Raw genomic sequence first — 18,105 nt, 5'->3', positions numbered from 1 at the left:
TGCAGATAACAGGAGGAAGTATTGGTTTTTGCACCACCAACAGTGCGCAGTCTGTGGGTGATGTGAACCTGGGTTCTGATGGAAGAGTTGGGGGCAGAAGAAGTTTATAAGGTGATCCAGTGATGAAACTCAACTGTTGACTTTCTTAAGAAACAGAAAATCTCATCTGCATGTTTTGGATCTCCTTGCTGTGGTTGGGGAGACTTCTTGCCCCTGGTGACACCGTGTGTGACCTTCACAGCTTCACCAGCTCCTTTCCTCTGGTGACCAGTCTCCAAAGAAGCATCTGGGCCCAAACTGAATGATGTTCAGCACTGCTCATCCATCCTTTTTCTCCTCTCCCTGCAGGGTGCCCTCCTTCCCCAGCACTCCTTTTCCTATCCTTGTGGTTGATAATTAAATCACACAGGGTTCTTCTGAGAGCTTCTGGGATGGCCAAGCCTGGAGCCTTTCCCACGCAGGACTGGGATGCTTTAGGCTTCAGATGTCCCATATTTGGTGCTACCCGTCCTGGACCAGCAGGCAAGGACATCCCCAGCCACCACTGCATCCATTCATCCCAAAAGTGAGCCCCAGGAAAGGTGTCAGGGTGCAGCTTCAGGTGGCATCAGCACAGGGGTGAGGTTCTGCCAACTTCAAATGCCCAACAGCCATATTGGTATCATCCCCAAATGATTCTGAAGGGATGATACTACAGCAAGACATTGTGAAAACATGACGGCAGCTTGTCAGTTTAACGCATTTATTTCCTTTTTCATGTTAAATAGCATGTAAAAATAAATTATCTATACAAGTAAATATATGTAACACAGTGTGTAATAAATAGCGAGTACAGAAAATAGATCTCTTAAAAACAGTGTTTTGAAAACCAGCAAAACAAAGATACAAAGATGCTCATCCTCACTGAGCAGTACCTTTCAAGAAGCGCATTTCTTTACATCTTCCTTAAATATTTATAAATACGTGGTACAAAAAACCCCTACAAAACCCACAATAATTTAAGAGACTGTTACAAAATTGCTCCCTAAGCTCACATCAATGAGACAAATAGGAAAATACAGCCAAGCAGTTCCATAAAGCAACGTGAGAGCACCCGGTGCTCCCGGGCAGATGCGGGGCGGCAGGGCTAAGTGCAGTCCTCGCGCTGGGCTGCGCACCGCAGGTCGTTCAGGATTTGGAAGATGTGGAGGATGGCCGAGGCCTCCAGGCAGCCGGCGGTCTCCTGAAATGGGAGCAGGGGAGGTGAGCACCGGGGATGGAGCAAACAGGACCTGGGGGTATCATGGGTCCTTGGCCTCTCGCTGCTGAGCGCTGCAGGTTGCAAGGGCTTCCCTGCGTTGCTTGGGGTTGGGAAGTCAAGTTGCTTTATACGAGTGGTCAAAACTCTAGCCATGATTGGAGGTGCTGAGGAATGCCTTTTTGGCTGCTTCTTAATGGAGGGATGCAAAAAAGGCTCTAGCTTGCCCTTGATTTGCATACTCTGAAGTGGAATTTAGAGCTTTTTTTCTTTTTGTCTGCTCAGGAGGCCCTGGAAGCACACCAGCTGTCCTGCCCAGCATCCTGACTTACCTTCTTCTTGGCTGTCTCCAGCTTCTGCAGCCAGTGCCTCAGTTTCCCAGAGGGCTGATGTGAAGGCGCTTCGAGGGCCAACTGCAAGGAGAGTGATTGTAAGCACCAGTGATGCCCATGGTGCTGCCACCAACACCGACGTCACTGAGCTGGGGCTGCAGGGCTGGGGGGACACTCACGCAGTCTCGCAGGTCCTGCCGGACTTGGGTAAGGAAGGCCAGGGGCTGTTGGCACGTCTCAGCCATCCTCTGCGTTGTAGGGTTTGTGAGCATGGTGATGGTGAGGTCCAGCTCAGCCTTCACCAGGGCGATCCGGTCAGGTACCTGCAGGCGAGAGCATCGTGGTTACAGATCAGAAGCTGCCTCAGGGTGCAGAAGAAGGGGGTCCTGCCTGGAGGAGGGGTTCCCCTTCCATAGCATTGTCCTTACCGACAGCTCAGCCGTGTTCCACTTCCGATGGAAGAGTCTGGTGTTGCATTTTCGGTTTGTTAATAGCATGATGTCTTCCTGGAGGTGAAACATGAGAGAATGGGGACAGATTGAAAAGCTGCTCTTGGATTTTGGGCTTTGTTGCACAACCCGCTTCCCCCCAAAGAAATGTGAAACCAGCACAAAATTCATCATAGCCATACCCTATCGGTATGGGCAGGATGCAAGCATCATCCAAGGGCAGGTAAGTGCTGCTGCTCACTGTGCTAGGGAATGCTGTCCCCAAACTGCCTGCAACACATCCAGCTTGTCCCCACACAGAAACACCCCAGAAAACATCCATTTTGCTGCTCAGGGCCTGAAATTCAGCTGCCTCTCTGCCTCACTCCCCTCCAGCCGATGCCCCCCAGCCCCGGGCTCATTGCCCTAGATACTCACAAACTGCTCCTTCATCCTCTGTACTGCCTTCAACTCCGAAGGTGCAGGGAACTGGTACTTGGAGAGGCTGCAGCTCTTCTTTGGGGTGACCCGAGGGAACGCATCCACGAGGAAGGCCCCCAGGGTCCCCACCAATATCATAGTGACCCCGTAGCATACCATCTTCGAAGCAAAATTAAACAAGTATAAGAAGAAATAGAATCAGGTGAGTTGGAGGTTCTCAAGTCACTCCTGCTGCTCTGCCCCATCTCTCTGGCTTTTAAGCAGCGGGCTGGATTGCACTTTCAGCTTGACAGGAAAATCCACGGCAAGGCAGCTCTGTGACAGGAAAGCGAAAGCAGTGGAGAGGAAACCCCGAGGCCACAGGTGTGGCCACAGGTGAGGGCGCTGTGGGGATATGGCGACCGGAATGGGGCTTGGGACATGGTGGGACCCCACAGCACTGTGCATGGCTTTTCTTCCCTGTTCAGCATTCGTGGAAAATGCAAATACAGCATCTTCACAGCGCTGCCCTGGCAGCTGTAAAAACACACCCGTGCTGCAAGAAACCTGCCCTTTCCCTAAGGTAACCTGAGCTGTGGATCTATAACTGCGCTTGGAATGTCATGCACTAATCATGAAGTATAGCCAAATACACCCATGTGTGTAAAGAGCGACCGTGCAGTAGTGTAGCACTGAGTAAGGACACCACAGCACTGCGCATCCAACATCTGCCGTTTCCTCGAGGTAACCTGAGCTGTGAAACTACACCTGCATTTAGTTCTGTGCATTAATCAATCATCAAATACAGGAAAATATAATCCTGCATGTGCAAAAAGCAGAGGCAGCTGAAGCAGATTATCATAGAAACATCTGAGTTGGAAGGGACCTTTAAAGGCCATCAGGTCCAACTCCCCTGCGATGAACAGGGACATAAACAGCTGACCTGGTGCTCAGTGCATTGTCCTTGAACGTCTCCAGGAATGGGCATCCACCACCGCTCTAGGCACTCTGTCCCAGTGCTTCACTGCCCTGAGCAGGCACTCCAGGACCGTTTTTGTTTTGCCTATCACCAAGGGTGGAGACCCCACAAATTGAGCAGCCTGTGCCAGCACATGATTGTCTCCTCAGTAGGACTTCGCTGTGCTCAGATGTGCTTTGACTTGGGTTCATTGCCTCCCTTCCCATCACCAGGCACCACAGTCAGGACGAGGAGTGGTGCAGTAGGCCAGCAGCACTGCTCACTCCCTCACGGGATAGAGTCAGAGCTTGGAGCAGAGCCAGGACAGCCAGATGCAGATGTAAAGTCTGAAAGCACTGGAGACCCAGACTTCCTGCTCATTGCAAGTCGTGGACAGCACTGCAGGACCAGGATCCACCAGGATCCCACCAGCATTGGGCTATATTACTCATTAATACAGCTAAGGTCAATAATTAAAAGCCTGAGCCTCAGCCAAGGCTTGGTTCTTCATTACCTTGTGTGCCCTATGATTGGAAAGCTCCTCTTTCCTTTCTGTCCACTTAAAGAAGCAAACACATAGAGAAAAACACAGTTTATTCAATGCATTTGTTCATACTTGGTACAACAATGAAATAGAAGCCAAAAGCAATGAAAGTAACTTCACAGAAGCTTCACAGAAGGCATAGAACATCCGTAACAGAAAAATCCCATGTGGTGTTAAAGCTGGGCACAACGTCCTCAATGCAGCTGGAGCAGCATGCTCTCCTGGGGAGAAAGGGCAACATGCTCACAGACAGTGCCAGCTCTTACAATCTCACCTCCACCATAATCCAGGGGATTTACCCCAAAACCTGCACCCATCGCTGCTGGCTGCACTCAGAACAGCCATAGAGATGCTCTGTGGATTTCCCATTAGGTGCCACAGCAGCATGACGTTGCTGTGGGACTTGGCTCCTTTGGTTCGTCTCCTCTGTCACTGCAGCGTTTATTTCCCCAGGCATCATTTCTGGTTGGCAAAGCGTAATGAGACGTCATTTCTTTACACAGGCAAGCAGGAAATCCCAAGGTGCCAAAGGTAAAGTGAAAGCAGAGCAGGAAAACCATAGCTGTAAGCACAGCACTGGAGCACGACACACTGCATGGCTCCATCGTGGGCACCGAGCTCTGAGCAGATGGCAGGAAAACCCGGAGTCCTGCACAGGGAGCTGCAAGAGATGCTTTCACACCAATAGGTTGTACCTCAACCCAGGCTGGCTGCATTTGGCACAGCTCCTTTGAACCACATTTCTGCTGGCTCTGCCACTACAGCAGCTGTCACCCACCACAGCAGGTCCCCCAAAGCCACCACCTGGGCACACCATGGCCAGCCCAGCAGGGAGGCACAGGCAGCGATGCAGCCCTTCTGTTTCTGCCCACAAGAAAATGAGCAGCTATCTGGCCTCACTACATTAAGAAATTGTTAATTGCATTCCACATCTATTGACTGTGCTGTTAATACATTGGGTGACACAAATAATTACAGGTCCCCCGATGCTACAAAGTGGAAGAAAAGCACCGAGGAGGTTCGTTCTGCTTTTCCAGAGGAAGAAATCCCCGACTGCAGGAGATCCCCAGGTGTGGAAAGGAAAGCAAAACAGGCACAGCTGTGCCAAGCAGCTGCCAGTGCCAGGTGAGGTCATCGCCCTGTGACTCACCAGGAGGCTGACAAAAGCAGCATCAGCCACCAGCCATGCTGTGCAGTAAAGAGATATGGAGGGGCCAGGAGCTTCTCCCCCACCTTATTGGAGCTGGTTGTACAAAGACTTGGGGGAAAAAGGTGAAGCAAGACAAAATAATGCCCCAAATCCAACAAGTGGCCACTGCTCAGCAGCTGTCACTGCAGCCATCCCACCTGCTGGTGCCACTACCAGCGCTCAGCTGCAGTGATGTAACTTATGCTGTCACATCACCCCTGCATCATCCCTCAGAGGCTGACATGAGGAGAGCTGTTCTAGTTAGCTGCTGTGAATATAAACCCTTTTTTTGGAATGCTCTTGTGCCAGTGCTGTAGGGACACAGCATCTCCAACCCTCTTAGGTTTAACATGGAGGGCAGCCTGGGGATGTTGCCTCACCTGCTGAACCCCACAGGGATGGGCTGGTCAGATCCTCCCCACAGTGCTTCCATGGGAGAAAAACCCCATGGGACTGATAGCACAAAATCCCTTTTTGTGGGAAAGGGGACCCTGATCCCCTCACAGAGCACAGCTCTAGGGCACCGTTCCTGCCTGGTACAGGGATTACGGGAACTGGACACATCCCCATGGAACCTCAGTGCCTCCAAAAAGCAAACAGGAGGTGACCAGCACCTGTTGAGACCCAGCTTTGAATCATTTCGCCTTTGCATTTCAGGGAGTGGCACACAATTACCTTTGGTGCACAAACCAGATTAAAAAAAACTGAGGCTGGATCCAAGGGCTATGCAAACAATTCTCCGCAGGAGCAAGCCCAGGGAGGCTCAAGCTACAAGAGCTCCCTGCCAAGAAATTCCACAGGGACCAGAGCAGCCAGGCCCACCAAGCCTCTATTAGAAAAGCCAAACACAATTCCACTTTGCAACTTATTTTTTTTTAATTGTTCAAGAAATTCAGCTGTTATAGGATTGGATGTGGGATAATAATCACAACCACCCTGGTGGGTTCCTCCAACAGGAGGGTGCTGGGCAGACTGGGAGCATGGCACAGACCCTGTGGCCCTGCGTTAAGCCCACGTCTGCTTACAAAGATTAAGGCTTCGATCACTGAAATCACCACTGATCTCTCCAAGGAAGAGCAGGGTGTTTGGAATCCTGTTTCTTTCAGCACGAGGTCAGGAGGAGGCTTGCCTCACGCTTCCTTGTGCCCCAGGATGCAGACATGCCTCACCCAGAACTCCAGCGGGGTGTCACGTGAGGCAGCTCCCATTGTCTCCAGCAGCCTGCAAGAAGCAGAGCAAGGGTCCTCCATCCCCATCCAGCCATGCAGCACCAGGTGTGGGGAAATGACCACAAGCAGGGATGATAATCTCTCTCTAAAGCACTCCAAAGCTTGGAATACCAATTGGCAGAAACCCTTTCACAAAGCGGTGCACCCCTCCTTCCCCTCAACCCCACTCTTGATTCACCCTGTAAGAGGACATCCTCCATGCCCTACTCATTTGTATAAAAGCCTTTTTTTTTTCCTTTTATTACCTCTTTTCCATCCTTGGGAGGAGAGTTTTTGCAGCCTCAGGATCACTCTTCATGAATACTTGGTATGGAGAGGCAGACTCTAAGTAACCGACCACCCCAGCAACCGTCATGGGAATTTTATCATAGATATTGGTGATTCTAGAAAGGAAATGGGGAAGAAAGGAGCACTGGCACGTTAAATACAGGCAGTGGAACAAGGGCGACCGCAGAGCGATGTAGTGATGAATAAAACTCATGATTAATTCAAGGTCCAGGAGAGGAAAGCACTGGCAGCTGATAGGTCAGGAGCAGCGTTCTGACCCACTCACGGTCATGCACCAAGGAGCTCCCGCTCACCTCTTCTTGTCTGGAAACGGCAAAGCCTCAAAGATCTCCTTGTAGTCTTCCAGGACATGTTTTACTCTACTATGCGAGTATTTCAAGAGCTGGTCCCAGGCCTGTAATGACAGCAGATAAACACAACCACGTTGAGCTCCTCATTGCCACAGAGCTTGGTCCTAGGCCTGTGATATATGCACTTCTATGACGCCCCTGCTCCCCTCTCCCCACACCAGCCCACCCTGCAGCCCTTCAGCTCCTCACCCCACCGCCTCTCCCCTCAGCACCCACCCACCACTGTATGTTTCCCCCTGCCCCAGTGGGGAGGCTCGGTGCCCTCCCTCACCTCCCGGAAGATTTGGGTCAGCTTTTCAGAGCAGTCCCCGTAGTGCAGGCTCATATCAGTGGTGTAGGTGCTGATGGCCACGCAGCCGCCCGGCCGCAGCACGCGCTTCGCCTCGTTCATGAACTTCCCAATATCAAACCAGTGCGCGGCCGTGAACGAGGCCAGGAGATCAACCGAGGCATCTTCGAAGGGCAGCTCTTCTGCTGGGCACACCCTGCAGACGGGGGGGGGAGAAATAACAGCGTGCAATGCTGGGAATTGCGGAGCGAGACACGAAGCTAAAGGGCACACGGGGAGCTGGGTTTCGCCTGCAGCACTCACAGATAGGAGATGTTGGGAGGAGAGGGGGCAGCCCTGGCCTCTTGGATCTGTGCCTGGCTGATGTCGGTGCCCACCACCTTTGCGAAGCGCTCTGCCAGGAAGGCCGTGCCTTGCCCCGACCCGCAGCCCACGTCCACAGCCAGCTGGGTGCAGCTGGGAGCCTGCAGGGATGGGGCACGTCTCAGCAGCGGCACCCCAACTCCTAGCCCTGCTCACGGCTGGGTGCAGGCTCTGGGGGCCCCCACTGAGCCCCGGCGGTTATCCTACTCCAAGTGAAGGGGTAAGGAGATAAACTGAGCACAGCTGTGCCCCACTCACCTTCTCCTGCAGGTAGGTGAGGATGGTGTCCTTCAGCTCCTTGCCAGGGGCAAAGCGGTACTTCAGGTAGACGGCTGCGTGCTGCGTGCCCTCAAACATCTGTGCAGCCATGCTGGGAGCTCAGGGCCTGTCCTGGCGGGACAGCGGTGCTCAGCCTGCACCCAGCACCAGGACTTTGCCCAGGGCCCTCCCTCAGCGTCCCCCACCATGGGGCCGTGCTCAGAAGCCGGAAGCATCAGCAGCCGTGTGCCGTTTGTGGCAGGCACTGCGCAAGAGAGACGGACCCAGGAAGCGTGACAGGGACGTGCAGCTCCCACAGGGGCAGCAGTCGCGTGCAAAGAGCTCGTAGAACAGCACAGCACCGTGATGTATGGGCACGCCGGGCAGGGAAGGGTTACAGCTTGCAATGCAGGAAGAGCCGCCGCTCTCCGTTCCGGCTGCTTTCAGCAAGGAGCATCAAACCTGGCTGCTCTCACTGGAATGCTTCCATCTGCTCCCTGCCGCTGCCCCAGCGCCCCCAGCTACTCACCATACCAGCAACTCACCGCTCCCAGGCCCTCCTGCAGCGTCAGAATGAAGCCGCTCACCGTACAGGCAGCAGGGACAGGCTAGCTTTGGGGCAGAATGGGGCCCTGCAAGGCTCTTTGCGTGCAAACGCCACGGGTGAGGTCACGCTTTCCAGGAAAACGTTCCCAGCCCTCCCTACGTAGCTGGGGTGAAAGAGCAGCAGCGGCTTGGCAGCACTACAGGGCCGACTGCTCCCTCTAGAGCTGCAGCACCGCATCCTGAGATCTCAGCTGTGAGGTCCCTACAGCCTTAATGCAGCATGCTGGAGCCTGAGAGCCGGGCTTCCCCTTGGTACGGGGACTGTGGTAATTAAGCACAGAGTAACTTCAGAACGCACACAGATAAGGGGATGATCAGCAGCCCCAACAGCTCAAGCAGCAGATACCAAAGAAGTGCAAGAACAAAACTCTGTAGAAACCCCAACCCATACATACAGCCTGGTTGTGCTGAAGTCCTCTCCTAGTACCCTGCAAAAGGAGAAAGGCACTCAGGGTGCTTTTATAACCCTGCTCCCAGCGTTAGGAGCAAAGCCCCACACCTGGGCCAAGGCAGCCTGTTGCCATTTTGCGTGCGTTCAGGGCAGTAATGCTTATTGCACACAGCTGAGACCCCTGTTTCTATCTCTGTTAGTGATGGGGCCACAGGGAATGGGCAAAACAGGCCCTGGAGCCCCATCTCTGCTAGGGGTATTTGCAGCACTGTGCAGAAGCTGGTAATACTGCACTTACTTTTTAGAGGCAGTGATTTGCTTTGAAGACCCCAGAGAGGCTTTGGCTCTTGGGAGACTTTCCTTTGTTTATGTCACAGAATCATTCAGGTTAAAAAAGACAGCTAAGATCCCCAGTCCAACCTCAGCTCACCCCACTATGCCCACAGCCTTCAGTGCCACATCCTCACAGTTAGGAAACACCTGCAGGGATGGTGACCCCAGCACTCCCTGGGCAGCTGAGCCCCTGCTCCAATGGAAAGGGAACAACGTTTATCAGGAATAAAGGGATGTGAAAATGCTCAGGGTTTCTGCAAGGCTCCTTCTGAACTCACAGGGCTCAGGGGCTGAATGACTATTTGCTGCAGCTGTGTGTGGAATGAAGGCTCCAGGCAGGGAAGGCAGAAGGCTACAGGTGAGCTGGTGGGAGCTGCTGGCATCCTGGGCTGCGTGCTGCTCGTGATCCGCCAGAATGCTGCCAATGTGTAAACAAGGCAGCAGCCCAGCAGATCCAAGGGGAGGGCCGTTGCCTGCTGCTGATTTCCAAGCGCTCATAATTGTACAGGATGGGGGAAATCAGCTCAGGCGAGCTGAGGCTGGGTGGGATGGTGGAGATGTGTGCAGTGAGCAGCACAAAGCCATCGGTCCCTGAGCACGATGAGCTCCCAGCGCTGGAAACCAGACCCTGGGTAATCCCCTCCGGCCCCGATCCCCGTGGGAAATAACCATGGGGCCCCCCAGGGCTGGACACGGGCCCCCAACCCGAGCATGTCCCCACAGGGGTATGGCACCGCTGCTGTGCCTTGCAGACGCACAGCTTCGCTCCCCAGCGCTCTCGAGCATCCGAGTGGCCATAATTCCCCGGAAGGGGATGGTAATGAATCAGCGTCGCCCCGGAACGAAGAAGAGGGGGAGAAATATGAGCGTGCCCTGCCTTCCTCTGCCCGTGCCCTGCGTGCTCGCGCTGTGCGGGGCCCCGGAGGGCGAGCGTGATGCCCAGCGGCGGCTGAAGGCGCTGGGGATCCAGGGGGGAGCCAGGGAGGGGCACGGGGACGGGCAGAGCCCAGCGCTGCTGCGCCCATGGGGCTGGGGGCCTGGCTGCGCTCGCTTGGCGGCTGCTGCGGCTGCTGCGGCGGGGAGGCAGCAGCCCCTGAGAAGGAGCCGCTGCTCAGGTGAGTGCCCCCATCCCATCCCGGCTCCGGGTGATTCCCATCCCCATCCCCTCCCCGATCTGCTCGCACTGCAGCGATCCTCCAAGCGTGGCCCCGCTTTGCCCTCATCCCTCTCCCACCTTACGCTTTGCCCTTTTTCCCAGCTGTCATTCCGCAGCCGCTGCTCGGAGATTCCGAGGTCCCAGAGGGATTTTCTCCCAGCTCGCTTTCTGCCTCGTTTGGGTCTCACTCCCCGTGGCACAACGCGTGCCGCTGCACTGCTCTCAATTTTCTGACAACCAAATGAAATTTGGGAGAGCAAAACGTGTCTTTCACCATAGAAACCACCCGGCTTTTGTCTTTCCATTGCAAGGGTTCGGGGCTTTCATCGGGGAGGCTGGAGCAAGGAGCAGTGGATGGGGTCCCACTGGGGCTGCTGGTGATGCCCAGGGAGGGGAGCTGGAGGTCTGGAGGCACCGCATTGAGCCTTTATCCGAACGCAGCATGAAGTTGAAAGATGACAGATCTCTAAGGCAGCCTGCATGGGAGGGGGTCTGCAGCAGCACCCAAACCCTCCCACAGCACTGCAACATTTCTGAGACATGTGGTGACCTATTTAGTTAGCGGGGACCGGCGGCAGGGATTGAAGCACCCTGATTTGGTGCTGTTAAAAGCAGCTCCCTAAATAATAACCAGATATTCCTGAGCATGGGGCTGGCGGGCCAGGAAGTTCGCATTAACCTCCTGAGAGCCCAGCACACGGGCAGAGAGGTGCAGGTGCTGCCTTGCACCTTTCTGTAGCAACGTGCCTCTGTGCACCGATCCAATTAATGCCATAAGCAGGAAAGCAGAGGCACCTGCTGTTGCGCAAGTGTGGCAGCATAGTTAATCTGATGACCCAATTGCTGGCTTGTCCCCGGATGGGAGGCTTTTGTGGTTTTATATTGCAAAGTGGGGGTCTTGCAGCAGCCTTGTTTAAAAGGAACGATGCAAATAAACTGAGAATTTGGGCTCCGAGTCTTGGGATGTATTAAACTGGGCTAAAAGCAGCCCAGAGCAGAAGTCTGCTGATGAAGTGTTGATGCTTCTGGATAAAGAGCAAATTGAAGCTGGTCCAAGATCCTTCTGGTCTCATGGAAACTGCTGCAAGTGACACGAGATGGGAAGGTGGCCTTTCCTGTGCTGCTTTTTCCCCATATTCCCTCTTTTTAGTAATGCTCAGCCTGCTGTCAGCTCTGGGCTGACGCACTTCCCGCGGTCGCACCCCATGTTTGCTGAGGTTTGCTGGCTCCCAAGCACAGCTGGGGCCTCTTCCTTGGGAATCACCTTGCAAGACACAAGGGAGTGGCTCGCAAAGCCAAGGGTTGCTGCCAAAAGATCTGACAGTGAGCAGGGTGGGTCAGTAGTGGGAGGAAGCAGGAGGATGGTGATGAGCTCACGTGGAACAGCGCCCCGTAGGCTGTGCAGGGTGAGAACCCCACAGAAAACCCATTAGTATGGGGGTCTCTGGTGCCCCAGGAGTTCCCCGCTTGCTCGGGACACCTGGAGATGTGTTGGGAGGGCTGAGCGGTGCCATCTGCACCCTGCAACCTGCCTGTTCCCTCGGCTTTAATGAGAGATTGGCAGAGATTATCTTCCCCTTGTTACCTGTTACTCAGGTTTTTGGTTTGCTGCAAGTCTAATTAGGGAAGCCACTTTTAGGGGTTTATCCACATGCTGGAGCACCCCTTAGCACTCTTTGTAACGCCATGACATTGGGGATAAAGAACTGCAGCGTGACCAAGGTTGGATGGGTGGATTCCTAGAGGAAGGAATGGGATTTGGATAGCAAGTGGAATCAGCAGGGGTTGTTCTAGTGCAAAGTGAGCAGGAAGGGGGGTCGGACTCGATCTCTAGAGTTCCCTTCCAGCCCCTACAAATCTGTGGTTCTGTGAAATGCCACAGGGCAGCTGCAAGTACCGCTGTGTGAGGTGTAAAATTTTTCCCCACTTGTGGTGTTCTTCTTCACTGTCTTGGTTAGAAACATGGGGGCCCGATGGAAGTACTCTGCCAGAAGTTCTCCCTGCAGGAGGAAACAACCCCATAAAAGCCTTGCATTTCCCACTCACAGCACCCAGCCATAAGCGCAGGGCACAGAAGAGCTCCTCACCACCATGGGAGGGGATGATGCTCAGGAGGTGATGCTTTGCCTGCTCCCCATTCATAGAGTCATAGAATCATATGAGTTGGAAGGGACCCTTAGAGGCCATGTAGTCCAACTCTCCTGCACTGAGCAGGGACACCAACAGCTCCATCAAGTGCCCAGAGCCCTGTTCAGCCTGATCTTGGGCGTCTCCAGGAGGGGGCATCCATCTCCTCTCTGGGCAACCTGTGCCAGTGCCTCACCACCCGTATTGTAAAAAACTTCTTCCTTATATCCAGCCTAAAACTCTCCTCCTTTACTTTGAAGACATTTCCCCTTGTTCTATCACAGCAGCCGCTGCTAAAGAGTCTGTGCCCTTCTTTCCTATAGCCCCCCTTTAGATGCTGAAGCTCCTCTTTAGATACTGAGTGGACAAACCCAGGCTTTCCTTAAGGCCTCCAAGTGTTCCCATCCAGGTGTTCCCATCTGATGCAGCCCCTGCTCAGGTCAGAGCAGGAGCTGGGTACCCAGGACAGGTCCCATTGGATTTTGAGCATCTCCATGGCTGGAAACCCCACAACCTCTCCAAGCAACCCACGACAACGTTCAACCACCCTTTCTGTAGCACGCTTCTTTCTTAGATTCAGTTTCCTGCATTTCAATCTCCATCCTATCATGGGGCAGCACTGGAGAGGGGCTGGCTCCATCTGCTCCCTCCCATGCCAGATGGATGGGGCCAGCTTTTTGGGTTCATCACATGACTAAGATTGTCCTGAGCCACCCCATTTCCAGGCTTACCCATCCCCAGCAGCACCGTGTGCTTAGTCCCATGGCCATGCCAGATTTCAGCTGGCAGAAAGGGACTTTTGGGAAAGCTAAGGTGACACTGGGTGTTAACACAGCCTCATGTCCCCTCTCTGCAGCAACAACAACCCGTATGCTTCCTTTGGAGCCACGCTGGCAAGGGATGAGGAGCAGAACCTGTGGAGCACCCCACACGACGTGACCCACACAGAGGCAGATGATGACCGGGTGCTGTACAACATGATTGTGGGCCGGAGCCAGCTGGACAAGGATTCCGAGGTGAGGAGATCAGGATGTGCTCTGAGATCACCAGTTCCATTTATTTCTCAGTTTGGGACGGTATTTTCCTATTTGGGGGTTTTTGTGATGAGGTTCCTGCTGCATCCTGAGTACTGCAGCTCCAGCGCAGCATTAAGTGCTCCCCTACTGGGTCGTATGGTGATTATTGAGGAACTGGCACAGAAGAGAAAAAAAAAATCATCCCTGTTACATAAGCACTGTTTTGCAGCCCTGATTTCTTTCTCCAAACTGCTCTGTGCACAGAAGATTTCAGCAGCCTGATTAAGACCGCTTCATTCATGCTCAGCCCCACTGCTGTTACCGCTGGGGATCTGGAGGCACTCATGCTGCTCTGGGGTGCTCCCAGCTCTCCTATGTCCCACCAGGCCCCGTTATTTGTGCAAAGAGAATTGCTGAGGGCACACAAGCAGCTGCAGCCTCCAGCTGCGCCCTTTCTGGGTGGCAGTAGGAGGAATTTGGCCTGGAGAGCCAACATTCCTGCCCTCGGCCCCAAATCTCTCTGTCCTCCAGTGAGCATTGGAAAACTAGGCCAGCTTGCGTTGCCCGCTGCCCCTAATGAGGGAGGGAGAAAAGTCTAATTGCAGAACAGTGCCAAGGGAATAATCTGCTTTGGGAGCTGCTGCTGGCCCTGGGAGCGGGCCAGTGCCACAGGGCAGGGAATGGTCAACAGCAAACACGACACAAACGTAGCACCTTTTTTTGTAAATCTCAGTTAAAATAGGAGCAAAAGGAGAGCTGCACCCCATGTGTCTGTGTGCTCACTGCATCCTTCCCCACCTTCACCATGGGGATTTAGGATGCTGGAAGGACACAAAGAGCTCTCACCCCATGTCTCCATGTGGCACCACCATGGCCATCAAACCAGCATCTCATTTTTCCTAACCTAACCCATTTCTGTTTCTATTTTCTGAATCATGAACCTTTCTGACAGCGGTGCCAATAGCGTAAACTTAGGGGCACCAAGGAATCAATGAAAAGAAGATGCTTCCCTCCTTTATGCTGGTAGGGGGCTGGCAACACTAACATTACCCTTGAGATCAAAGCTGCCATCCAAGCTCATCAACACTCGGGTCAACACTGCAAAGATGGAGCAAGTTTCTTTTCCTGCAGGATCACTCCTGCCCTGCAGCATCATCAAACCTCTTGTGGTGTAAAATAAACCCCTGCAGCACAGTGAGGTGACAAATAACAGGAGATGGGCAACATGCTGCTCCCACACTGCTTGTCCACCCCTGTAAAGCATCATTTTCTGCACTGAGGCTGCTCCTTCACACCCTCCCCAAATTCTTCCTGGACAGCACAATGTTAGAGGTCCTCTGGGGCTGGATTCGCCTCCGTGGAGCAACAACTCAGTAAACAGGATGGATGAGAAAGCCGTAACCTAGATTCCTTCAAAACAAAAATAGATGGGAAATCACACTGCTCTTAATCCACAGAGCAGCAGGAGCAGCTTCCCTGTGTGCTGGCCACTCAGATTAGTGACTTTCAGGGAGGGCAGGACCAGGCCTCTCCCACCCAGCACATGCTTTCCTGCTCCTGCCTCCTCCATTTCCTTAGCCAAGGGTTGAAATCATGTTCAGCCTCCTTTTGCTGGCAGTCTAATGGGTATTCATCAGCATCAGGAACCCAGGGAGCAGGGTCCCAGGGGGGAGGCACAGATGAGCACCCCTTCATTCTGCAGGAGTACATCTGCGTCGCCTGCTGCTCAGCAATGGGATTAATTGAGGCTGTTAGTGAGAGGAAATGATCTGAGTGATGCTACAACCTGCTGTGCGGACGCTTCTGTCGATGCATCCTCTTTGGTGTGAACGTGTGTTAAATTGATGTAGTAGAAATACTCCTGGTTGTGTTCCAGTGCAGAAATGTCTTTTTCTACAAGCAGGCATCTCTAATGGCACTGGTTACAACTGTAATAATAACCTCAAGCCCTTCCCCTCCATGCAGCATCCCATTATGCAGATACAGAGATTGAGGTCAGGTCTGTGGATTTGAGCTATATTACGTGAAAGCATTAATTTCATGACCTGGCAGTCACTAAGGATAGTGATTATTTCAAATGGTTCCAGTTTGGCCACCTAGCATCCACGTGCACCCCTCTTCCTTGCTATGTACTGAAGGAAGTGGTCTAGTGGGGGAATACTGGTGGTAAGTGGACGGTTGGACTGGATGATCTGGGAGGTCTTTTCCAACCTTGGTGAGTTCATGATTTTGAAAATGCTACCCCAACCTCTAAAATACTCTAGTTTTATTGTTCCCAAGTGCTTTTGAAGACTTACGTGCTGCAGTTAGATGCCAGATCAGTTTGGAGAAGATACTGTGTGTGTGACCTTTGTACAGCAGCAACTTTTACCTTTCTATAGGCTATGATCACCTATTAGAAAAGGTGCAATGCCAGTCTGACCACAAGGCTATGCAAATAAGGCATTGCCATAGTCCACGGAATGTAATTATGAGCTCTGGCTCCATTTCTAGACGTTGAAATTCCCAGAAAAGCAGTATAGGCCTCCTCATATGCAAATAACTATGACATACCTTTGCTTTGCAGGAATGGCAAAAGCTCAACTACGATATTTATACCTTACGGCAAACACGGAAAGAAGTGAGAAGCAGGTGGAAGCACATCTTGGAGGATTTAGGTAAGAAGAAATATAAAACGATGTCTTGTCTACGGTGCTGAATGAGAAGAAGCCCAGGAGCCAGCAGCAGCAGGAGGGCAGGTGGTGAGGGTCCACGAGAGCCCTTCCAACCCACAGCAACTTGGGCACACGGTCTTCCATCTGGGGTTTCCTTCTGCAAGAATACCTCACCCTGTGTTTTTATAAACAAGATAAGCATGGAGAAATGAATGTTCTCCCAGATGTGAAGGCAGACACACCTAGTTTTCCTCTCCTGCTCCTACCATCTGATTGGAGCCAAATCACCCACTCTATTTGCTCCAAAGCGAATTTGAAATGTTCTTTCAGCAAATGAAATTGCTCAACAGCAGCACTCCTGCTCCAGGTGGCTGGTGGCTAATGAGAGGAGGGCTTGGAGCTGCTCCAGGGCCTTGTCACTGGGAGCAAAAGAGGTGGGGAACTCAGCCACTCCTGCCCTACCTGCTGTTCTGGCACCTGGATGGGAGGAACGCTGGGAATTCATTCACTCATTCAGCTTGTGCATCACTGCCAGCTCCCTGGTGATACGTGCAGAGTCAGTGGTGGCAATTACATTCAAAGATCTCATGATCACCACACTAATTCATTTTCCTCCCCCTTTCTTTCCCTTGGCACCCTTGCTATAAGAGATGGTGACGGCTATATCAGCACTCGCACACGCATTTATTGCTGCAAAGGGACTCCCACTGCTCTCTGCACGTTTGGCTCCCTCTCTCTAACACATCTTCTCCCCAGGTTTCCAGAAGGAAGCAGACTCCCTCTTGTCAGTGACCAAACTCAGCATTGTCAGCGACTCTCAGAACATGAGCAAAGCCCGGGACATCCTGCTAAAGCTCTCTGAAGAGACAAACATCTTTCCAACCAGCTGGGAGCTGTCTGAGCGTTACCTCTTTGTGGTGGTGAGTAGCTCCTAGTGTGCACCCTTCCTTCTTGTTCTGGCTCTGCAAGTGAGCTCAAACTCAGGGAGCAGGAAGGTGACCTGCACCAGAGGATGCTCAAAGATGTGGTGGCAGTGATTGTACAATCCCATTGCTTTGGCAGGACCGGCTGATCGCTCTGGATGCTGCGGATGAGTTCTTCAAGCTGGCCAGCGTGGTCTACCCAAAAAGAGCCAGTATGGAAAGAGTGGATGAGAAGCACGCCCCTGCCATGACACCCTGAGGAGCATGGGGACAGTGGGTTTACCTTCCCTTGGGACCAGGCTCCTGTGCCAAGGGGCTGCAGCATGAGTAGTGCTGTTCCCTGTTTCCCTGCTCAGTAGTGGGCTGGCGATGCCCCACAGGGATGGCACGGGAATTCAGTCCATCACAGCGTAGGGTAAGCTGTGTAGGGTATGCAAATAGGCACAGGGGAACCCTGCACCAGTAGCTGCAAACCATGTCCCCAATGACAGCACTGCGAGGACGTCTACCTTGTCACCTCCCATGGGACCTTCGCCTCCCTCAGCCCTCGCAGCCAGGAAGGAAAAACACCTCGCTCACCTGCAGCCTCATGACATTTCTGTGTGCAACAGTCCCGTTCTTTGTCCCCAGGGGCTTGGCCCAGCAGCTCAGAACAGAACTGACATCAGCATCCTGGCTCTGTTGACGCTGGGTCCCCCAGCGATGGGCATCTCGAGGAACTCATGTCAAGGGATGCTCAGCCCAGCACTGTGAACAAAGGTGCATTTTAGCAAGGCTCCGTGGTTGGACCTGCTGAGAAATATTCCTCCTGTAATGTCCTTGGATTGATCACACCAACGTCTTCCTCCATTTCCAAACGTCCAAGTCTTAATTGCAGTAATAAAAAGCACCACAAAGTTGGTGGTCCGTGTGTATGGTCAGTGCTGTTAATGAAGATTTTTAATGGACACCCTTTGTATCTTTCTTCTGTGTGTGTGTGTTATGTGTCTGATAGCAAGCAATAATTTTAAAACA

General features: G+C 52.9%; 3 protein-coding genes across 3 annotated transcripts; 1 reads left to right on the top strand and 2 right to left on the bottom strand.

Moving 5' to 3' along the window:
• Positions 1–1,126: 1,126 nt before the first annotated feature.
• On the bottom strand, positions 1,127–2,597 carry LOC306949272 (interferon lambda-3; the record flags this gene model as incomplete). The annotated part of the gene is made up of 5 exons (XM_079539126.1): positions 1,127–1,222; positions 1,570–1,650; positions 1,749–1,892; positions 1,998–2,075; positions 2,436–2,597. The coding sequence occupies 5 exons, from the start codon at positions 2,595–2,597 to the stop codon at positions 1,127–1,129; spliced, it is 561 nt and encodes a 186-aa protein (XP_079395252.1).
• A 3,641-nt stretch (positions 2,598–6,238) lies between these two features.
• LOC306949011 (putative methyltransferase) lies at positions 6,239–7,996 on the bottom strand (the record flags this gene model as incomplete). The annotated part of the gene is made up of 6 exons (XM_079538765.1): positions 6,239–6,329; positions 6,583–6,720; positions 6,919–7,019; positions 7,247–7,460; positions 7,568–7,728; positions 7,886–7,996. 6 exons carry the CDS (start codon positions 7,994–7,996, stop codon positions 6,239–6,241), a joined length of 816 nt encoding a protein of 271 aa, XP_079394891.1.
• A 2,242-nt stretch (positions 7,997–10,238) lies between these two features.
• MREG (melanoregulin) lies at positions 10,239–17,350 on the top strand (the record flags this gene model as incomplete). Its single annotated transcript, XM_079539374.1, has 5 exons — positions 10,239–10,330; positions 13,355–13,514; positions 16,081–16,171; positions 16,925–17,088; positions 17,231–17,350. The coding sequence occupies 5 exons, from the start codon at positions 10,239–10,241 to the stop codon at positions 17,348–17,350; spliced, it is 627 nt and encodes a 208-aa protein (XP_079395500.1).
• Between the last annotated feature and the right edge of the window lie 755 nt (positions 17,351–18,105).

Source organism: Tetrao urogallus, assembly GCF_951394365.1.
Source record: "Tetrao urogallus genome assembly, chromosome: 8".
NCBI classification, from domain to species: domain Eukaryota; kingdom Metazoa; phylum Chordata; class Aves; order Galliformes; family Phasianidae; genus Tetrao; species Tetrao urogallus.
The sequence above is the reverse complement of the archived record's forward strand: the minus strand, read 5'-3'. Positions and strand labels throughout refer to the sequence as shown.